At 40.8% G+C, this 22,090-nt stretch overlaps 1 protein-coding gene across 7 annotated transcripts in view; it reads right to left on the reverse strand.

The window, feature by feature from the left end:
• Window positions 1-22,090, reverse strand: part of unc5a (unc-5 netrin receptor A) — a 125,854-nt gene continuing 103,764 nt past the window's right edge. For 3 of the 7 annotated variants that reach the window (XM_067517479.1, XM_067517486.1, XM_067517482.1), the window contains 9 exons: window positions 21,551-21,781; window positions 20,540-20,839; window positions 17,592-17,679; window positions 17,008-17,176; window positions 14,329-14,562; window positions 7,008-7,157; window positions 5,069-5,233; window positions 4,729-4,907; window positions 1-2,623 (listed from right to left, as the gene is read on the reverse strand). In XM_067517479.1, the coding sequence (XP_067373580.1) occupies window positions 2,458-2,623; window positions 4,729-4,907; window positions 5,069-5,233; window positions 7,008-7,157; window positions 14,329-14,562; window positions 17,008-17,176; window positions 17,592-17,679; window positions 20,540-20,839; window positions 21,551-21,781 (1,682 nt within the window). In that variant the 3' untranslated portion in view covers window positions 1-2,457. Of the gene's footprint in view, window positions 4,382-4,728; window positions 4,908-5,068; window positions 5,234-7,007; window positions 7,158-14,328; window positions 14,563-17,007; window positions 17,177-17,591; window positions 17,680-20,539; window positions 20,840-21,550; window positions 21,782-22,090 lie in introns of all 7 variants that reach the window. The other 4 variants (XM_067517480.1, XM_067517483.1, XM_067517481.1 and 1 more) reach the window with 3 other exon arrangements.

Below are 22,090 nucleotides of genomic sequence, written 5' to 3' on the forward strand. Positions count from 1 at the left end.
TTAAATGCTAACATTTAGAAAAATAATCAGGTAGATGAATGCAGAGTTAGGATGAACAAACTAGGAAACTTCCTGTAAAAAGAGTCTCTAAACCCTTAACACTGCAAAAAGTCTTCACTGCTATATCGCCAAAGAACAGTATATAGGCAAACACGTCACGGTTTAGACTTGACAAATGCTGTGCCAGTTAAGTGTGGTTTTTTTGGCTTCATATTAAAATATAATTTACATTTCTTTACAAAGTGATAACGTAAACTGACACTACTGCTCGAACAAACAGTATTAAGTTGCCTCAAGGACAAAAGCGATGAGATAAAATAAGGATTTGGAATTTTGAGGAGACAGCAACTCAGACTTATTCTATACTAGTTGTAGGTCAAATAAAGCTCAAACAATATTTGCATGGAAAAAATATAAGAATGTAGTGGTCTCAAATAATATTCATAAAACTTTGGTTACCAATTCTGCTGATATACAGTATGCAAAGTGACAGCACACGGCTGGCATAGAAAAAGTATATACATATTACATGTGACGAAGATCCATTTCAACATGAAAAGAAATCAAGAACATTTAACTTCATGGCATCTCTGTATCAAATAGTACAGCAATTTATAAAAAGTGTTCAAAGGGAACTAAATTAGTCAACAGGGAGATGCCTTATTAAAAAAAAGATCTACAATTTGTGGAAAAAAAAGGAAACAAGATTCTGCCCCCGCCCCCACTACAAGAAAACAAATATACATTCCAAATATCTGACAATCATAAAAGAGGCTCCTGTTAGAGTTAAAGGTTGAAGCCAGCGCAGCTGTTTGGATGGACTGTGCTAGCTGTTGGAATATGAGGGGATGTAATGAAAAGGGCTCTCTTTACAACTTTTAACAGACAACTTCACATGCAACCCTGAGGCAGACAGAGAGAGAACTATGGCTAATTTGGGATTGCTCTTAAAAGTATAATTACTGCACAAGGATACTTTTGATTTATGTTGTGTGATCTGATATATCCATTAAAATAAAAATGATCATATTAACTAAACAACAAAATATTGAAATCAGCAAATGCGTAGTTGCAGTTTATGGTTTGTTGCATGAACCTGCAGAAAACAACAACAACAAAAAAAGTGACATTATGGTCTGATTAAGCCACTATTAACTTCTTCACTTTCTTTAAGAGACAGGTGTGTTTGTCACAATGCAAATGAGAATTTGCACCAGCATTGCTTTATGAATTATAGAAAACAAAACAAAACTTTCTAAGGGAAAGTGCTCTTCATTATTATTTTATAAGATAATAACCCTTTTGGCCATATTATTATTATTAATTTTCTCCCTGCAACAAAATTATTGTAATCAAGGGAAAATGTCATTTTGAAAATAAGTAGTGACAACATTCAGTTTTCATATATGCAGCTGGAATGCCTTTCGGCCCTATGGCTCCTTCATTAGCTGTAGAATTTTAAGAAGAAAGAAATGCCACAATGAACGATTGGGCCAATATAAGATGTGAAATAAACTGCATGGATCAAACACACAAGCTTTAAATAGAAATGGCTTTTGAAATATGACTTTAGTAAATACATTACTCCCTCCTCCCTTTACCGAAAGTTCAAAGAACCCAAGCCCCACATATCTGTTTAGAAGCTGTGAAGTGTCTTGCTGAATCAAGATGTTGAGATGTTACATTCACAGTAGTGATACCGGTTGGACCAAAACAAAAACAAACAGGTTTTAAGGATCTCGCTTACAATCCATTTTAAACCAGCAAGTCCAGGATGTGCTACAAGCCATCTGCACATGTGTGTTTTAAGGAACAGATAACGATACATAAGAGACATAGAAGGTCACTGGATTGGATGGAAGGGGATGTTCACAGACCCTGATGACCAAGTTGACAACTGAGATATTGTCATAACGAACCTGCCAGTTGCATATGTCGCCTTTTCTCTTGAACCTGAAAGGACTGTCACCTTTTGTCACATCCCTTTTAATTCAAAACCCATCATATTATACATAATTGCAATCTAAGTGGTAAATTGGACATTAGTATTATGTTTGCATATTGCTTCTCATTTGGAGCAATATTTAATTATAACAATTTATAAAATGCAATAATTTAATGCCATTTTAAAAAAAATAAAGAAAGGGTGAGGACCAAGTTAACTTTAAAATAAAGAGTATTTTCTTTTCTCAGTTCATAAATACATTTGTCCACACACCAAAACTCTGACTTTTCCCTCATTTGGTCGGTCAGTTAAAGTATTTTATTCTGTTTTAATAACAAATAGGGACTCAACCTTTCATAAATCCTTTATCATCTTCTACAGTGAAGAAGAGGAGCAGCTCAACTCTGCTCTGCTGAATCCCGCTGCAGTTATTGTATTTGTGTGTGTGTGTGTGTGTGTGTGTGTGTATATTGTTTACTTTCTTCTGCACCAGTCTCTTCCACCTTTCTGGGTTAGCACTCGCCATCAGAGACCAGAAATATCATGGCTTCCTGTTTGCCAATGTCAGCCATGACTGTCGCCAGCTGGTTGATGTTGCCGCTGTGGAAATGTTGTGCCTCCCACAGGTCCAGGATCACAGAGGTCGGGCTCGCTTTGGATGCAAAGAAACTCATGTGTCTGCAGACAGCAGGGGAGAGGAAAACTCAAAAATAACAGAGGGAACAATAAATGAATGAGTTGATTTGTATCAAAATCAAGCGATGCACAAATATCAAACGAGCCTCTGCTTTTATGTCCTTCAACAAAGCGTTAACAAAACCTTTTCAGCTGCTATTTTATTTGGCTTCTCCTCCTTTTAACTCTGTCAATGTCAACTTTTACTGTGTCTTATACTGCTACATCACAGTGTGCCATTTTAGAGCACTAAGTGGAAAAATGATAAAAGGTATAAGAACACAGTCTGGCTCTTGAGGCTGCTGTCAAATACAGAATCTTTGGCAATTTTTATTTAAAGATTAAGAGCATAAGATTCATTCCTCTTTATTTGATGTTGAAATTGGCCCTAAATCTCATACAGTAAATCCTATATTGACTTTCACAGTTAAGTCGGAAGTGACCTTTTCCATTTTTAAGAGCAGAACCTTTACGATCAAACCCAATCAATGACAACAAAGCAGGAGCCCCAGCCAGTTGTATATTTGATGCTGAGTGGGATCTGATCTGATCCCCAAGTACCCAAAGATGCTTGTTTGATTTAATGGCCTTTTTCTGTTCTCCAAATGTCTGGGGTCTTAACTGCTATGTAGAGCACAAGACATTAAAAACGACAGAACAGAGAAAGCCTTGGCACAAAGGGGAAATGTACTGTGAGAGTGGGACAGGGGTGAGACAGAACGCCTAAAACTGACAAGTCATTTTCACCTTGAAAAAGGTCAGACAGATTCCATTACTACTTCTTGTGTTTGGTTTGCTTTTCGGCAATCGTTATAAATAGGTGTCTGCTTTGGCAGTACACAAACACTGAAAACAGTCTCAATCAGCTATTTGGAGGCAATTGGATTTTATAAGACACACAGCCTTCCCTTTGCATCGAGCAGGCACAACAAAGCAAAGTGTTGGTCAAAAAAAAAAAAAAAACCTTCTCTATGCCATTATTTAGATAAAAAAAGACAGAGCTTAGCATCCGACGCGTCAACCCTGGTTATTCACCTCGCTGTGTGAAACACAAGCTTATCTTGTATGGCTCAGACACAGCCATTTGCACAGTCTTGGGAGAAAAAGATCAAATAAAAGGTTCTTGGCATTTTAAGTTTTATTGATTGGTCCCGTTCCGCTTAGTCTGAACACACACACACACACACAGAAACAAACAGAATTACAGCATGACAAAATGCCAAGGAGCTGCTGCCTTTTCAGGAAAATGTGTTGTTAAGGACAGATCAAACATCAGAGCAGTTGTTCTTTTCTGAGACCTAAATGAGAATTGATTATGTTGAGCAAAACATTGCTAATTAAACCTGTAGTGCATCAATTAAATTTGTGATTAATTGAGGTAAATAAAGTTGATTGGACAAATTTAGTGTAACTATTTGATTCCATTACAAGGTAGAAATTAAATTGGAGGATAAGGGATCAATGGCTGGCTCCGCTCTGCTACAGGTGCTCAAGTGATAAAGTACAGTTACTGTGAGAATGAATTGGTTTGAGGTCGGCACACAGCCAAACCTATTCCATCTTTGCTGCTGCTGAAGGGCAGCTAGCGTGCTACCTTTCCAATTACAGCCGTTAAGCAGAATGTAGCAGGTACAAGTTTAGCTGCAGACTTTAAGCTGCTTACCTGTTCCTGAGGAAAAAAAAGGAATGGGCGGGGGTTCATGTTTTCTCACAGAGATGATAGCTGTATCCATCAAGTCCATTTTAATCCTTTAATGTTAGCTGTGTGAAATGAGGATTAGTTTGCTAAGGCAGAACCTTGTTTACCTGAACTTTAGGAACAACACTTGACTGTGGTCATGCACTTTACATTGACTGTGTAATATTACTGGCATTTCATCATTAGATGTCAACCTCTATGTTAGTTAGTAAGACCTTTCACATTTGGTGTGATTGTAGGTGTATTATTTTAAACAGGCTGTGTGCAAGTTTAATCTGTGCATTTTTTGGTGCAACCCCCATTCTCGAGAGGCTTAAATAAATGAGGGTCTGCTATATTTCTCATGGGCTTTTAGCTTGCTCCAGTGATCAGATAAGGCATTATGTTATTGTACACAGTTGGTATTTACCTCTCAAGTTTAAGTCTTTGTGCTAGCATTCTCCAGTCGGCTCCATTGGGACAGGGAGCATCCAGGCTGCTGCAGATTTTCTGCCTGATGAGGTACGGGATCTGAAAGGCGCTGGGGCCTGCCAGAGCTGTGGTGTTACTGTCCATTAACAGAAACTCAGAGTCCAAAGCTCGGGTGTCCTGGTAGGAACAAAGGTCATGAAGCTTTCAAGTAAATCAAACAGTAATACAAAGTATAGTCTCAGCCCACCATGGATACTAATCTTTTATGAATACTAACAATGCTGAAGAAACCGGACAGTGGATGCAGGTTCTAGCTCAGTAGTTATGCCGAATGTTACCTTCGCAATATTAAAGTCGAGGCTAAAGCTCTGTCCCTCCCCTTCCACCTGCCACACGCACAGCTGGCAGGTGAGCTCGCAGGTGCTGAGGCTGAGACGCTCCAAAGTAAATGTGCAGTGCAGGTACCGCTGGGAACCGTTCCAGATGTGGTAGAATGGGATCTCCTGCAGGAAAAAACAGAAGATGCAGCACACACAAACAGCAACACAGTCAGAACAGGATGTCTGAAAAGTGCCTAAGCAGGACCACATGCCTAGAATACAAATGAAGTCACCGTTAATTATACTGACATAAGCTGTCAATGTTTGGCAAAAATCTTTAAATATATCTGAGGCAGCAGAACGACGACACTTTAGTAAGAGAAATAATGTGCTCTTACGCACACACTTTCTTTAAAGTGAGTTAATTTCCATCTGTCCAGCTACAACCTACTATTTTAAGAAATAACACACTATATCATATACTGTATATATATTTGGCATAAGAAATGTTTCTCTTTATTTTATTAGTATATTCAGCATCCTTCTGCAGGTATGGTCATTATGTGCTACTTATGTTACAAATGAAACTGATGGTGTATAAGCTACATCATAACTATGAACTAAAACATCATGCATGAAGAGACACAGTATGTATGCAAATGTAGTTTTGATTAATACCTGTCTAGCAAACCGCTACCACAAAGTTTTCTGTAGAGTTAATTCAGTGCTCACATTTCTCTTACTTATACATCTTTTTCTTTGTCGCTACATATTCATGCTTCATTTGGGCTCCGCAGGGCACATTAACTCTTCACTTTAACTGGGGTTCAACAGCTGAAAACTCAGTTTGAGAGCGAAGCGGGTCTGCAGTATGTGCTGCTAACCAAACGAGGGCACTGTTACCCAGTCAGACAGGCACAGAGGGAGCCAGGTGAAGAGCACAAAAGTCTTCCTGGGGGCCCCTGGGAGGCTAACAGCCTTTTTGACCGCACTGCTGAGAAGAGAATAACACTTCCAAATGAACAGGCACCGTCCAGAGGAATAAGCCTCTGTTCTGGATGCATTGTTGCTGCTGCTGCTGCTTGCTTGGCGCAGCCTGTGTGTTCTCTTTTGGGACCTGGTGCTCAGCACTTACATAGTTACAGCCAGAACATTTTCTCGTCCTCTTTGAACAGCTCTTGTGTCTCCATTGCTGGGGCTGCAGTGCAGTGGGGAGAGTAGTAGAGCTGGAGAGAGGATTCGAGTTGTAAAGTTCCAGATATTTACATACTGCTCTATATTTCATCTGAGCTCCCTTTGAGAGAGCGGCAGCTAGGATAATCAATCAGCTTGCAGCTCTGGGTTACTGCACACAACCCACCTCTAATATGCATACGAACACACTCCGTGCACAGGGAGAAGCAGACAAAAACACAAACACTCTGTGCAGAAGGGTCCGCACACACTCCAAAGGCTCCAAAGGTCGACACTACCAAATGACTTAAAGTTGCACACAGTGGCATAACGAAAAGGTTATTGGACATAAGAGTCCTGCAGTAACAGAGTGAAAACACTCTTTTATTTGAATCTTTAAAGTGATCAACTGAAGCAAAACCAAAACATACTTAATTAAAACTCTGAACCAAATAAAATTTAAACAACTTTCCAGAGACGGCTAAAGCATGAGCCCTCATTAACAATAAAAAGTTGCTCCTTTAGAACTTTTGATTACTTAGTACCATCGTTTCTGCCGACACGTAGTCCATTCTCCTTTAATTTCTCTGCATGACTAATTTAAAATAACTCCAGACAGCATGGATTTTAAATAAGTATACAAACAACCATATTAGAAAGCCCTATATCCTCTGATTCACTAATTTGACAGATTCATCCAGGCACTTGAATTACATTTCTGTGCTCCCACTCTGATCTGGAGTGACTCCATGCCTTTGCAGCCCCTCCGGGCCACCCAACACACCTGGTAGCCAGCTAGCAGCTTGCTTCTCCAATGTGCCTGGGGCATGTCATGGATGGACAGGCGCAGGTTGTGGTAGCTGTCTTTGAAAAGCAGGACGTGAGGCTCGTCAATCAGGCGACCCCCGAGCTGCTGTTCCATCTGCATCACTTCCTGATGTGTGTGAGAGAGAGAGAGAGAGAGAGAGAGAGAGAAAGAGAGAGAGAGAGGGGGGCTCAGCGGAACACATTAACCATCACAGTCAGAGAAGTAAGTGAAAATGTGCCAAACAATTCATAACTGTGTAGCTTTCCTGTTTACACTTTCTATGGTGCATCACTCACACACAAAATTGTACAGTTTGAAGTAACAATTTGTCTACACATGCATGAACGACAAGCAGAAAAAAAAGAAATACACAGACATGGATGGTGGCAAGAAACAAAATATTCCTGAATGAAACCGATAAATCCAGCAACATGAGTGTCTGTTTGCCCACACGTACACCACTCACACCAACACAGGCACAGCATAAGCATGAGATACAGCCCATGTTAACACAGAAAGACCGTGTCCCCTGCCTCAGTGTGTGTGCACCTAGCTTACAGCAACTGCATTAGCATGCAAATATTGCAGCCATCCCAGCCTACTAGCTACCTGGGCTGTGATTAAGAAAGTGGACGAGCCATTAGTCAACTGCTCATTGTTCTCGCATGGTGAATCTCCTTAATTTCACTTTTGTTTTTGTGCCAGGAGAGATTTGTACATGCATGCCTAATATTTTAATCTCTGTGGGACTGGCTCAGTGGACCATTTGTTGCCATCCAAATGACCATCTGGAATGGGATGATAATATCCGCTGCATTTTCCCCTGATCTATCAATTTATTCTTAGCTGGATCCTCTGGATAATTCCTTAAGAATTCAGTACTTTGGAGGGTATTCACATGCTACCTCACACTCCAAGACAAGCATATTACAACAGACAAAAAAAAAATGACCTCAAATATTTGTAGTGTTAAAAAAAAAAAAAAAAACCTTAGAAATGAGATGTGTTGTGTTAATCTGTCTGAGGAGGGGAAACAAGATGGCAGCAGAGGAAGAACAGTGAGCCAGAATGTGCCTTGGAGACTAGGCGGCATATCTCAAAGACAACAGCTTCAAGAGTGAGATGTGTATACAGATAGTGGCCATATGTTGAGCGCTGCATGCCAGCATGGTTGCCCATGGTATGATTTTAGCAAAGACATCTAATTAAGGTGGAAAATGGCAGTAATTTCTTTCTGCAGATACGCTGATTCAATTTTCTGCTCTCTTTACTAGGAATGGGTTTGACTGATTCCAAATGTAATGGAAAGAAACTTGTTAATTATCCATTTTAAATCTCTACCTGCTTTTGCTATTTCATGTGCTCTCTCTCCTTTACTGAATGGAAGGTTCAGCCTGAGAACTGAATTTCCACGTTTACTCCCTGCATTGCTAATTTCTGCATTTGGTTAATCTTTATATTCTTGTTAATATGAAAATTAGGCCCTCTGTGATTATCTGTCTCCATTCCCACATTTACATTTATTTGTTCTACTAATTTCAGATGCCACAGGACATCAAAGATCATTAAAGTAGAATGATCGGATTGTATGTGGCTAGCTGAAATATTCTTACTACTGTAATGCCATGCTGGAGCCTTGTGATGTTACTCAGCCCACACACAGTGGGAAGGTCAGACAATGGCTCTGAATTAAAGCGTTGAGGTCTAATGAGTTAATAACAGAGGGCAGTGCATTCTCCACAGAATTAAAAGCCCTCTGCTATTATGTCTCCTATGCAGACAAATAGCGCATTATGCGGGAAACAGTTCTTTAGCACAATTATTTGCTGGCATTATTAGCAATGCAAACTGGGGCCGGTGGACTTTGATCGTGTTTTTGACCTATAGCAACTGATCTACAGAGCGGCTGAGTGCAGAGAAAGAGTGCAGAATGTCAATTATGCTATTATCAACATCAAGCTACTAGATTGAATACCAAGTCACCTGACCAGCAGCGTCAGGTTCAAGGCTGACACAGCAGGTTTACTTTCAAACAGAATCTAGAACATGGCACTGCTGCTATGTGTCAGGGACAATGATCTGATTGAGGGATACACAACATGGGATGATACACTTGGTCCTTCACAGTGTGCGCATGCCCTTCCTTTTAAATAACTTTGTCATCTTTGTATATTGTTTGTGTGTGTCTGAGAGTGCTTGTGAGCCTGTGTATTAGTGTGGTTTTGCACAGGATTTCAGCATATGTTCTGGACTGAGAGAATAATGGCCATCTTTACGCCCCATTATCCTGTTAACAAATGACAGTGTGTGTGAGCTAATAGATGAGAAGCTATATTTGACCACATTATTTACTCTTTCTGGGGGAAAACTATGCAAGGTTTTGAATTAGTTTATCAAATCACACATTAATCATCAACTCGGGGCTAAAATTGCGTTTTCAGTGGAGATAAGTAGAGCATTTTCTCTCAACATTTGACCCTGTACAACTGTGGAAACATTAAGATGCATGAGATGGGCAAGAAGTTCAAGTACTGCAGGAGAAAAACCCCCTTTGTTCAGACAGAATTTGAGATAGCCTGTGGTGTGTGTGAAGACTGTGAATTTAGAGCTAGCCAGAGCCAAGACCACCCCCTGACATTCAATGAGGCTGGCTAAAGAGAGTGAGATAGAGCAGGGATGAGTGAAAAGAGCAGGGGCGAAAGTAGAGAGACAGAGGCAGCTTAACATTTGTGTCTCCAGGTCACCAGAGTGACCAGCTTTAGTACGAGTGATAACAGGATTACTGCAATCATGGCCACAGTTTTCTATAACTTCAACCCCCTTCCCACCCTCACTCATCTCTCCCACCCCTTTTCTCACCCATCCCCTCATCCTTTTTGGCTTGGACCAGAGCTGGGACTGTGATGGACTGGGGCCGGGCTCCACTGGGAAACAAGACACACTCATAGAGCTAATCTCTTTGGGCTGGTGCTGACAGAAAGAGGCTAGTGGCTGCACCAAACTGTCTCTTGCAACAAAAAACAGCCAGACATCAATGGCGAAGAGAAACACTCAAAACAAATCAAAGATTGGGCATAAAGCACTTGTCGGGCTCAAAGCCACAGATTAAAGTGCTATTTTTCTCACAGTAAGGTCAAGTCCTGACATGCTATCGTCAGTTGTTCTGGCTTGGTGTGTAGTAAACTGATAAACTCAATGGTCTATGACAAGGATTATACGTAAGTAGCGTTTGATCCGTTAATTAGTCAAGCTACACGTCATTGAAGACATTCAACAATACACCGGCTTTAATTTTCTAATAAAATGATCTCCACTCTTAGCAACACTGCATCCTTGTGTGTTTAAAAATGTGCATTCGTAGAAGCGATCCATTTTCAGAGCTGCTCTTTTCAGGCAAATGCATTTGTTTATAGAGAGTTGCCTGACTATGTAGGCTTCATAAATCTGTGTATTTGTCAGCAGTATGTGACAGGCTTTTCCTCTCTGACTGAGAGTCTATCAGTCTGAGCTCCAGTGGCCATGCCCGCTACAGTCAACTCTGATTAATAACTACAAATAGAAGGGACTTGTCTGTTCAGTTATAAATGGAGACTGTTTGCTTGGGAAAAGATGCACATTCTGCTTGATAAATCACAGAACGGTACAGCAAAAACAGCACATACAGGAACACAAAAATATAATATGGAAACAATTTCTCAGCTGGGCTCAGTGATAAAGCTGACCGTCTTGTTTAACTTAATGCCAGCAATTACTGGGCTATGCTCTCCTGCCATTTTTCCTAGAAATTCATGCCAGTAAATATTCTGATGGAGGCATCAGAAAAACAGCATTGCACTCAGTACATGCTCGTTTTCTCTCTTCTCATACATAAAAGCAGAAACTTGCTCAAATATAGCTTGCTGCTCAGGAGCTAGAAAGCACATGTCTTAGTGGGAGCACATAAACAGTTTATGAGCCTTTTAAAAGCAAATAAGAATAATAGCTTGAGTTCAAACGCTACACAGAAGAATCCAGGAGCCACTGTTTAACCAGTAAGACTTCCATTAAACACTCATTTAACATTTTACAATCAAGAGACAAAAAGCTGGATGTATTGTCCGCAATACATGGACACAAATTCTATGCTGAGTATTTAGGTAAGTCAAGTCAAACATCTAACGTTTCAGCCCGCAATTTATGATTTTGAAAATGGTATATATATTAAATGTCACTTTACACTCTAATCTATACTGGTGGTTCTAATAAGCAATACATGACAGCTGATGTTTACCATTGCATTCTGAGGCATGCTGCTAGGAATTTAGGCTAGATTTCTGGTATTTGGTCATACGAAGCAAACCTTTTGAGCTAATGGCAGAATAATATTTATTCAGTTTTATTTTCTCACAAATTTCACAAAATTTTAGGGCATATTGGGAAATGATTTAATCTGGACCGTGGTTTATAAAAAAAAACCTGACATTTCTATCTAATGCTAGAGCCAAGCTGCTTACATAAATAAAATTACAAACTTTACTGCACTGGTTTTTATTAAGTCTACCACTCAATACAGATATAAAAACTCCAACCTCTGTTAAATAAATAAATAAATAAATACAAACATTTTGACAGAAGGTGGGTGGTTTCTAAATCATTTGACATGTTTTTTTTTTTTTTTTAACTATACAACAACGCTGGCCTTAAACACAGACATGTGGGTGTAAAGAAAGAACATTTTGTCTATCAATAAGCAGCTAAATATTTTGTCATTGTTCCACTTTTCAAACATGGATTGAAGTTGGTGGAAAACATTTTGAGTAGTTTATACTTCATACCAAATGCTGACTGTTAGTGAATATCACTGCTAAATATAAAAAAAACGCTGCACCATATTCTAATCCCAAAAACCTATGTTGGCAGTCTTCCAGTTTAATTAAATGGTGGTCTTAGGTCTCTCTCTCTACTGACTTTGAGGCTTGGTTCTCTGCAGGTGTTTCAATCAGTTGTGGGATGGCAGAACATCAGTGATGCTCTCCCACAGGTCTAGCTGGGAACAACCGAGTGCACAGTGAGGGTGATACTAAACGCCGATCATGTCTCCTCTGCTGCTGTGCCAGCCTTGGCTGGGCCCATCAAGAGTGGGACACACATTAAATATTAACTTAATTGGTCCCGGCAGAGCCCTGCTAACATATGCCAAGCATCAGACGGAAATGTCACTGTTTCCCCAGAGCCCCCGCACACTTAGGATCAAAGACAATAACATTGGTTCTAATCTGCTGTAATTGGGAGATAAGAGATTGCATGGTACCGCATGTGTGCATGTGTTTGTGTGTATCTGTCATTCTAAATGATGGAGATTTGTCAGAGCAGACTGACAGCCACAGCAGTGGGACTGGAGAGAAAATCTCAGCATCTCTTTTGGTTTCTACAGTTCTCCCTGACACTGAACAGCCCACCACAAGGCAGAGAAATGTCTTTTGTGTTCCATTTTTCATCTTCCATCAAAAGCACAGCCCGTTTAATGCAAGGAAAGTTGACTTCTTGTCTGGAAAAACAAGGTGCAGTGTCTTAGCAGGCAAGTGCTGTCATAAATTTCACATGTGCTGAATGTGAACTATACATCAATACATAGCATTAAAAATGCTGCTGTGACACTTCCACTGTACCACTTCGGTTACACAATTAAATATAATGGTAGCCATAGTGAAAGTCTAATCAGAAAAGGTGCATTTTAAAGATAGTGATTAGTGATTAGACTAAAACTCTCCAGGGAAGTTTAATCTCCACTCAAAGTGGTTAATGGACTTTCTAAATGAACTCCCTCCATAATAGCACCAAGAGCAGTGTGAAGTCAAGATTACTAAACAGTGTGGGCCGCATTCTAAATCACTCACTAAAAACTACAAAACCCTGGAGACGCCGTGGCTCACCACAGGACCAGGTTGCGTGAGAGACAGGGAGCTAATGCACTCAAGGGCGTCAAGGGAGCTGCAGACTATGGCAGCACAAGTGCTGGAGTCAACAAGCTCAGATGTCCTTTTCCTGGCTAAGAGAGTGGGAGAATAGCAGAACAAGAGCTAGCCAAAAGGAGAGACAGAGAGAGAGTTTTTGTGCACCAGCAGCATTCCTGCATCCAACACAGGACAAACAAGGTCATTTTAACAGTCACTCTGCAGCAAAACACCACTGGGTCACTCAATGATCTGAAAATTCCTATCTTATCACTTTAACAGCAAGAAAAAAAAAGGGTTGATATCCATCTGCAGAAAAATGTTTAGCTCCTGCATGTTGTGTTTTTTCTCAACATTAGAAAGCAGTTCAGAGAAAGATAGCACTAGGGGCAGAACAGAGCCACAAAGACAGATGTAAGCTTGGAAAGGTTTTGGTAATTCGTAGCCACACAGATTGAGCCTTTGCAAATTTCTCATCTCATCTTCAGCTCCCTGAATGTTAGAGTGATAATTTTACCCAGAGCCCCCCCGCCACTGCCTTCCATTGTTTATGTGCCACAGCCATGCATACACTGTGCTGGTAGCGAACCTCTGCTCAAGGAGGTCAGCCATTACAGCCGGCAAAAGTGGACTCGAGTGGGAAGTGGCACTTGTGGCTGTGGGTGGTGTCAGACGAACAGAACAGCTTGGAGAGAAAAAGAGAGGTGTAGAAAAAGACAGCACACACAGGGGTTGCTGGGAAAAGATTGGGACAGGCTCTCCTTTTAATTTACTAATTAACCATGCAAATGAAATCTTAACAGGCAACTAGAAGCAGTCCTCAGGGGAGGCAGGAAGGCATTAGTGCTTGATTATACTCTGTCCATGTGGAGAGCCAAAAAAAAAGAAAAAAAAGAAAAAAAGAGGTGAAATATGCTGTTGAACAAAGTGATGGGAAACTTATTGGCCCACAGGAGCAAAGCACAACAACTGACAGCATAAAAAGGACAAAACATCTCTGTAGAAATGCATCTAAAAAAAAAAAAAAAACCCACAGGAATTGTACAGTATAACATGAATAACTTAGACATATGCATTGTTAAAAAAAAAAAAAAGGGTGTGTGTGGACTACCAACTTTACAAATTACAAACTTGAACTGCACATGGTGTAATCACGCCTGCAGTATTGTTCAATGTCCCATGGCTAACTCCTACAACTCTGTGCTGATTACCAACAACCTTCCAATGTGACAAACAATGCTATTACACATAATAGTCTACCCATCACTCAGCTGATCTGAAACCACCTGATCCATGCAATTTGAGACCTGAGAAACTGCCAACCAAACAGAATAACTGAAGGTGCAACATTTGTCACAATTTACCTTGAAGACGTCCTGAGTGTCATCCATGCAGTACACCCTGATGTTGTACTCAAGTGTGGAGCAGTAGGCGTCAGAGAAGAGGACCAGCCTCAAACGCTTGGCTGCGCCCATGTGCAGGGACTCTCCCACCAGGGCGAAGGTGCCCAGCTGTTCCGAAAACAATCGGCACGTCTCAGCCTCAAGCTGGCAGTAATACGGCTCCGTCACCAATTCCTCCCCCATCAGCAAGACATCCTAATAGAGGGGAGGGAAGAAAGAAAAAAGGTGTGGATGGAAGGTCAAGCACCCAATTTATGTAGGAAGGAAGGTTAATGAGTTTCCCTGGGTACCTGATGTGTATGTGTATTTGTAATAGGGTTGTGAAGGAAGTAGAGTGGTGAAAGAGCGTAACCCGAAATTCCATTCTTCCTGCTGTGTGACAAAGCTTCCTGCTTCAGATTTCCAATCTACAATTACTCCACACTGACATAAATACACACATTCCCTCATACAAAGGAACACATTCTATAGACCACCAGTTTACTTAATAATGCATGAACGAGGTCAATTGACATGAAAGGAGACTCTGATAGATTCCTGGCAATAATGGTTGTAAAGATAGAAAAGACTATAGAGGTGCAGCAAATATTGGGTTGTTGGGATACCTAGGACTTCCTTTAAGAAAAGTAAAAACAACTCGTCATTAAAAAAAAAAAAAAAAGGCAATTAATAGGTACTTTAATTTGCTAAACTCAAAAAGGTCCAATTTAAGCATGTTAAAGAAACATATTGCATTACTCTTACTTTGTTGCAGAGCTAAATGCTACAGCCCAACCTCTACTAAAGAGGACAGATTCATGAAAATATCCCATCTTGTCACAGTACAGAATAGTTTTATGAGAAAATTCCACTGCTCTCTGGGCTAATGTGACGGGGACAAATTGGACTCAAGGTGACAATATTTTGTCTAAAATCCCATCATGCCAGTTGACTGACTCTTCCCATTAGCCAATCAAGCTGAAGAGAGCATTCTGCTTGCCAAATGCCCAGTGAGCCCCCCTAAGATCGATTCAACCAGACACCATCTACATCAATAGAATTAGTATTGACACAATTCATTTGCTATGCAACCACAATGAAGTCTCACTTTTTCATCATCTTAATATTTCTTCGAGACACAGCAGAGAGTGAGGTGGCTCAATTACGCCACTGAGCGCTCACTTTTCGAGCAATTTATTTCTCTTACTCTTCCTGCTTGTCTGTTTTCACCATCTCACGCAACTCCTCCTCTTTCCTCTTTACCCCCAAGCCATATTACACTGTATGAGAAGTAATTCCATGTCCCAGTCTTTGTAATCATTCTGCTACATCTACATTATATGCTTGTCCACTGTCCTTAACTCCTTTCTTTCATTTTCTCTCTCATCACACTCGGTGCTTGTTTTCCACTCATTCTCCCATCCACCTGGCACTTTTTCTCTTTGGTGGCCATGCAGTCAGGCTGTTGGGCTATATTTGGTCTGGCCAATGATTAAAAGTGCTGGTCTAACCTCTGCCTCAGACAGGCCAATCCATCCAACAGACACCCTACTGCCACCACACGCGGGGAGGCTGAATAATTTATGCACAATATCGAAGATGAAAGAAGACCTACTAACACTCCAAAGCCCACCAGCACCCTTTTCAATCTCTCTGGATTGTTGAGATGGGTATACTGCCTCAAACCGTATTTGTTTTTGTGTGTGTATATGTGTGTGTGTGGACACCAAAGGTTCTTTCTAACTCTATGCTATTGGAGTCTGGCTGTTCTGGTTACTTTCAAATTTCATGGGCAGAAAATGGGGAGGGAACTCTGTAATTGGAAGCAGTGGTCAGACATGGTCAAGGAGCACTCAGAAGAGTACTTTGAGGATTGATAATTTGCTTAGAGAATTTCTGTTTTGAGAAACATGTTGCCTAGCAACTCTTGAGTTAGGAAGATCAGGTGCTTCCAGGCTTTTGTTCCAGCCAATGAGAAAACATCTGATGTTCAATATAATTTAAACATTATGGAGTGGATGAGTGCTGAGCCAGAACAACTTGCGCTTCACAGCATCGAGTGCTTTCCTGTGCAAATTTCAGTCCCTCTAGGAATATGTGATGTTGCGATCGCAACAATTAATTAAACATTTCTGTGAATTCTGTGCAACCTTGAAATTTAAAACATCCATCCATCCATCAATTATCTGTCCCCGCTTATCCTATGAGGGTCGCAAGGGGGCTGGAGTCTATCCCAGCATTCATCGGATGAGAGGCAGGGTACATCCTGGTAAGATCACCAGTCTATCGCAGGGCAACAGAGAGACATACGCAGACAAATATCATTCACACTCACATTCATACTGGGCAAGATTCACCAATTAACCTAACATGCACATGTTTTTGGACTGTGGGAGGAAACCGAAGTACCCAGAGAAACTTAAAACATCATTCATAAATAAATAAATAAAACATGCACCACAATTTTTTAGAAAAGCTGTTATGAAATCAGGTATTTTAGCCCCTAGCAATCACAAAAGCTTGCAAAATTCTGTAGGGACTGGAATTTGAAGTCGCTGCTGAACAAGTTTGTATTTGTTGATTGTGTTTTGTACAAATTCACTCTGTGGCAACTTTGTCTTTCTGCAAAGGATTTGTGGTGGACTTATAATGCTGTCTCACCTCCCAAGCACCCTCATAGTTCTGCTTCTTGAGGCGGATGGCCCAGTTATCAAGGCATGCGTCAGAGCAGTGGTCCACGCTGAGAATAACTGGTCGGCTTAGGACCACACCCGGAGGGCCACAACTCACAACGGGGCTGAGCAGGGTCTGGCAGCCGGCCAAGGGTAACCTGCACCAGGGAAGAAATGAACGAGGGGAATGAACTGAGAATGATTTATTAAAGAAAATTTACTGGGTTATTGTATGCAGGATATCACCTATGTAACAGAGACTAAGCCTGCTGGACTCACCAAGTATCGGGATCAAGTTGTGATAATGTACATAAACACTATTATGGCATGCCTCAATGACCATGCCTTCAGAGACTGAAGGCATTAAGCCAGATAAACAGTGTTTTACAAACAACTCATTTAACTTAAATAGTGCACATCATGGTAAAAGGCTACATTATTTATTTACATCCCTCCTCCACAGTACTGGCACAAACTCCTAAGCATTTCCTAATGGAACAGTAGAGCATCAAAACAAACAGCCTAGTGGCATTCAGGGAAGACTGCCAGTTAGGCAGTGTTAAAGAGACCCACCTTAAATCCTCCTTCCTCTGAACAGTGAGATAAATCTCATAGATCTTTCCTCTGGGGATGGCCTCGGGAGGAATGAGCAGGCTGATTCCTAATGCAAATAACAACAAAGAGAGAGATGGAAGTAAGGAGGAGGGGTGGACAGGCTCATTTGTTCTGACTGAACAGCGCTTTTGTCATCTCACAAAGGAAGCCGGCCCACTCAACAAAACTGTATGGGTAAAAAAACAGATTTATTCTGAAGGTCAGAGGCAGCCTCTGTCAGGTATAGCAGATGCAAATCTCTACACCGGCAGCCAAGGCAGCACACATCCCCACGATGAACAATTAGCTGAGACAAAAGCACACAGTGCTTTGCAGTTTAAATGTCCCCCGTCTGCCACCAAGTAGATAATTGAGACCAAGGAACAGACTACTCCAGGAAAATTGCACTTCCTCGGGAGAGTGTTGGAATGTACCTTGGGGAATAAAAAGAGCTTTCGAGGTAGCTTGAGTGTCGTGTCATTTGTGTTGTGATTCTCATACCAAAATCATCCACTTAGAATTATATTTAAATTGGAGTATAAACAGAGACTGTGGGTTGTAAACCAGGTCTGTTCACCATAAAAACATCTGTTTGTATATAGTGAAGGTGCCTGAACGCTCACAGCCTTGTCTGAAGCTTTAAACCATGTCTTCCATGTGCCCACTCTAAAAATGTGCTAAATGATAGTATATCTCCTCAGAGAGGATGCATGCAAGTATTGATTTTTTTTATGTGTGTTCCAACAAGTGGATGATGCCAATGTGTGGTATAGTGTACACAGCTTTGACTTAAGTCATGCATAAAATATCTGTAAGAGAGACAGAGAGGGGCACGCAAAACACAGGAAAAAAAAAGACCTTTTCTCCCACTAGATACTGCCACACTGGCACTGTCATCGGCTAATCTGGACAGCCTACAATGAGCCCAGGGAAAACACGGTCTTCCAGTATAATTATATGAGCTCTGTACTTAGCTAATGTGAAGAGCGAAAGCAAAATAGGGGAACTAATGATGGTGAACTTTTTATATCTTTTATCAGACTAATCTTTAATGGACTATTTCTATTCCCCTGTCTATGCTCTTAGCACACAACTGACACTTGTGGACATCAGCTACAAATTCAACCAGCTCTGTCATAAGCGAGGGTCCTAATTTGAATAATTTGTTCTAGGTTTTGTTCCAGGAATCTTTCAGTGGGATGTATTTGGCACACACACTCCATTTTGTAGTTAGTCATCTCATCAATGCACTGAACATTTAGTTTTACTCTTCATGCTGTGCAGTGTAGATGAAGGTTATTGACAAAACATTTTACTCCATCATGCATTTTATATTATGCCATGGCAAAAAACTAGCTTTTTTTGCATGACTTATTTCTTGGTTGAGTGACTGTTTAGATTTTCAAATGAACCTGGAATGCACAATTTCATCTACAATCCATATTAATAACCAAGCTAATGAGACCTTCATGAATTTTAGGGGTGTCACCCTTCTCATTACTACTCAAAGTAGACAGAAATACTGCTGTTTTACACAGTATGAAAACCTGAAACACTTGTGTATGTTTTCGTGGTGTGAACCCATAATGAAATCCACACGCACAGGATTTAAAGGCTAAATGGTCTGGGGCAGTTTCAGCAAGACAGTGAGATGTTATGGGACTCAGCTGCTACTGATAAATCCTCCTTGTTAATGTCTGGTCAGAGGCATGAAAGGATGTATACTAACGTTCCATGAATGCTCTTTTTGCATATGAGCAAAAAAAGTGTAAGAAATGTGTGATATAAATAAAGCTTGTTTAATACATGTTCACATTGTATTTCTCAATTTAGTAGCAGATGTTACATTGTTTAGATGGAAGTTTTGTTTGTAGTGGCAAACAGAACATCTGAGAGAGGATTACTAAAATCCCCATGTCCTACACAACACAGACTTACAATGCAGTGTCTAGTTAAACAATACCTGAATAAAAAAATGCTCTGTTTTACTGCCTAACTTTGGTATCACAAGGTTTTAGTCACTGCGTTCTCGACTGAAGGCTTTGATAAATCACATTTACAAATTTACATAGGAAGCAGTACAATGGTCTGTACCAACAACAACAAAAAAAGATAAGTCACTAATTGGACAGTTTTGAGGACTGTTATCCAGCATGATTAGCTGAATGACACAGGCACCAGTCACTGATTCTAACGTCTAGAATCTAAAATTGCAACTAGATCCCATATGTCATAAAATGTTGACTCTAGAGTCTTCTACTGTAATAAAACCAGACCAAAAGGAGTCTTGAACTAAAAACTTGCAGTGCAGACCCCTGGTGTGTTTTCAAACCTTACCTGTTGTTATGTTCGTTTAGTCAGGAGCAAAAATAATATTTCATTGTTGGTTCATTTTCTCACCACTAATCTGGTGGGTGGTTACAAATTAACCAGGTATGATAGCAATATTTAAGTACAATACAAACTGCTACTGCTACTTCATTTAAAAACAATGTTTATACAAAATAATTTTGGTTGTTGTAATATGTGTGTAAGAATTTCCAGAAGGCCTTAAACAGATGTAATGAACATGTGTCTCACTATTTTAGCAGTTCTTAAAAACACATGACAAGTAAGGACCCACAAAGTTTCTCGACCGATAACATTATCACAGGCAAAAAGAAAAAGTTTTTGCCTTACTTCTATTATTTTTTTGTGGGTTTTGACCCGAGAAAGTGATTTACAAAAGGCTAAAATACCAAACTTAAGGTGCAGTAATGTGATGCTGTTTATTTTCCCAACATGGGTCCATTATAATGCAGGATGGCAAAAAAACAGTACAATGATTGAGTTACCCGTCAGTCAGTTTGACTTTCCGTTTAGAGTTCAGGTAAGTCAGAAAATGATCCAAACTGACATAAAAAAAAAAGCCCAAATGAAGTACCTACCTGTATTTGGTATTGTCAGCCTCCCTCCCAGGAAGTTGAAGGTGCCAAAGGAGGTGTTAGCTACATCTCGAGGCAGTGTTTTAAAGTAGGTCTGAGTGGACAACCTGCTCACAAACTCAGCAGGGTCTGAGCTGAGCTTGCCATTGTGCAAAGTATGTGAACCGTTGGGGAGTGGGTCTAGCAGAGGCCCATTGGTCATAGAAAATTTTCCAGTTGCATCATGGCGGGATCGAAGGGTGCCTTGATAACTGGTGGTGGTGGTGGTTAGATCAGGCTGGATGGTGAGCAAATGGGAATTCTCTGTTTAAATCAAAGAAAAGGACACAGAGGAAAGCAAATGTGTGAATGTCCGTGACTGGCATGTGAGGGGGTTTCATACAACACAGACCTCACACTCTCTAAAGCTGTCGCAACACAGAAAATCGAAACAAACACAGGAGAAGACACATGGTGCACAAAACAGAACACTCACACACAGACTTGACAATATACAAACACAAATTCCACTCAAAGCCAGTCAATTCCCTCCCCTCTCTCTCTACTGTATGTCTGTCTGTCTCTTTAGCAACCACACAATCAATTCCAAACAGAACTCAGATACAGCTTAGCGCCCAGAATGTATAAAAGCTTTTTTCATGGTGAATCACAGGCACTGCAACCCAGTTCCCCATTTCCATCCAACTCAGACAGTTGTATTTCTATTACTCCCTGGTAAACCTCAGAGGCTCCACGCAAGCAGTAAACAGAGTGGGTACATATCCTGACAATGAGGTGGTGGTGAAACATAATGTGTCAGGCAAGCAAAAAAAAACAGCTTGTGCACCACACATACACGCACGCCATAATCTATCTTGCTTAGACAACAAGCGACTGTAAACACATTCACACCACCTCCACAACCACAAACAAACATAGGATCAGTGGTTCATGTAAATGAGTGCTGAACAGTCATGGTGGGCAGACAAAGTGACGGACGCACAGACGAGGGTATAACAAAGAACAGTATCCTACTGCTGTGGGGGGGAGGCCTGCGTGGCCGCGGTGCCCACACACCTGGCTTGCTGGGCTTGATGCCCATGGGCTGGAAGCCAGTGGTGAGGATGGAGGAGTCTGCCACGTCAGCGTCCAGGCCCTCCTTCTTGCGCCGGTAGACGAGGACCACCACAATGAGCAGCAGAGTAAGACACAGGGCCACCGCCACCATGCCCACATAGAGTGCCACATCCTCAGCCCCACTCACAGCTGCAAGGGAAGGATACACAGAACAAAAGAAGGGAAATAATTAATCTACACTGAAAACAATTTCTCTGTTGTAAATTATAATAACTGTGACATAATGTTCCCTGCAAAGTCTTTGCTGTTTAATAGCCTAAATCAGCCCCACATTCCTTGCTTGGCACCTGATACTCCTTTATATCTGACTGATAATGTAGATTTCAGATGCAACATTAGCATACATTTGATAACCATCTTAATCTTACATATATTTAAAATTCTGAAGCTTCAATGTCAACCTGTAGATAATCATAAAGGAGAAAAACTGTTCTGTGA

The sequence above is a fragment of the Channa argus genome, chromosome 10 (genome assembly GCF_033026475.1).
Source record: "Channa argus isolate prfri chromosome 10, Channa argus male v1.0, whole genome shotgun sequence".
NCBI lineage: Eukaryota > Metazoa > Chordata > Actinopteri > Anabantiformes > Channidae > Channa > Channa argus.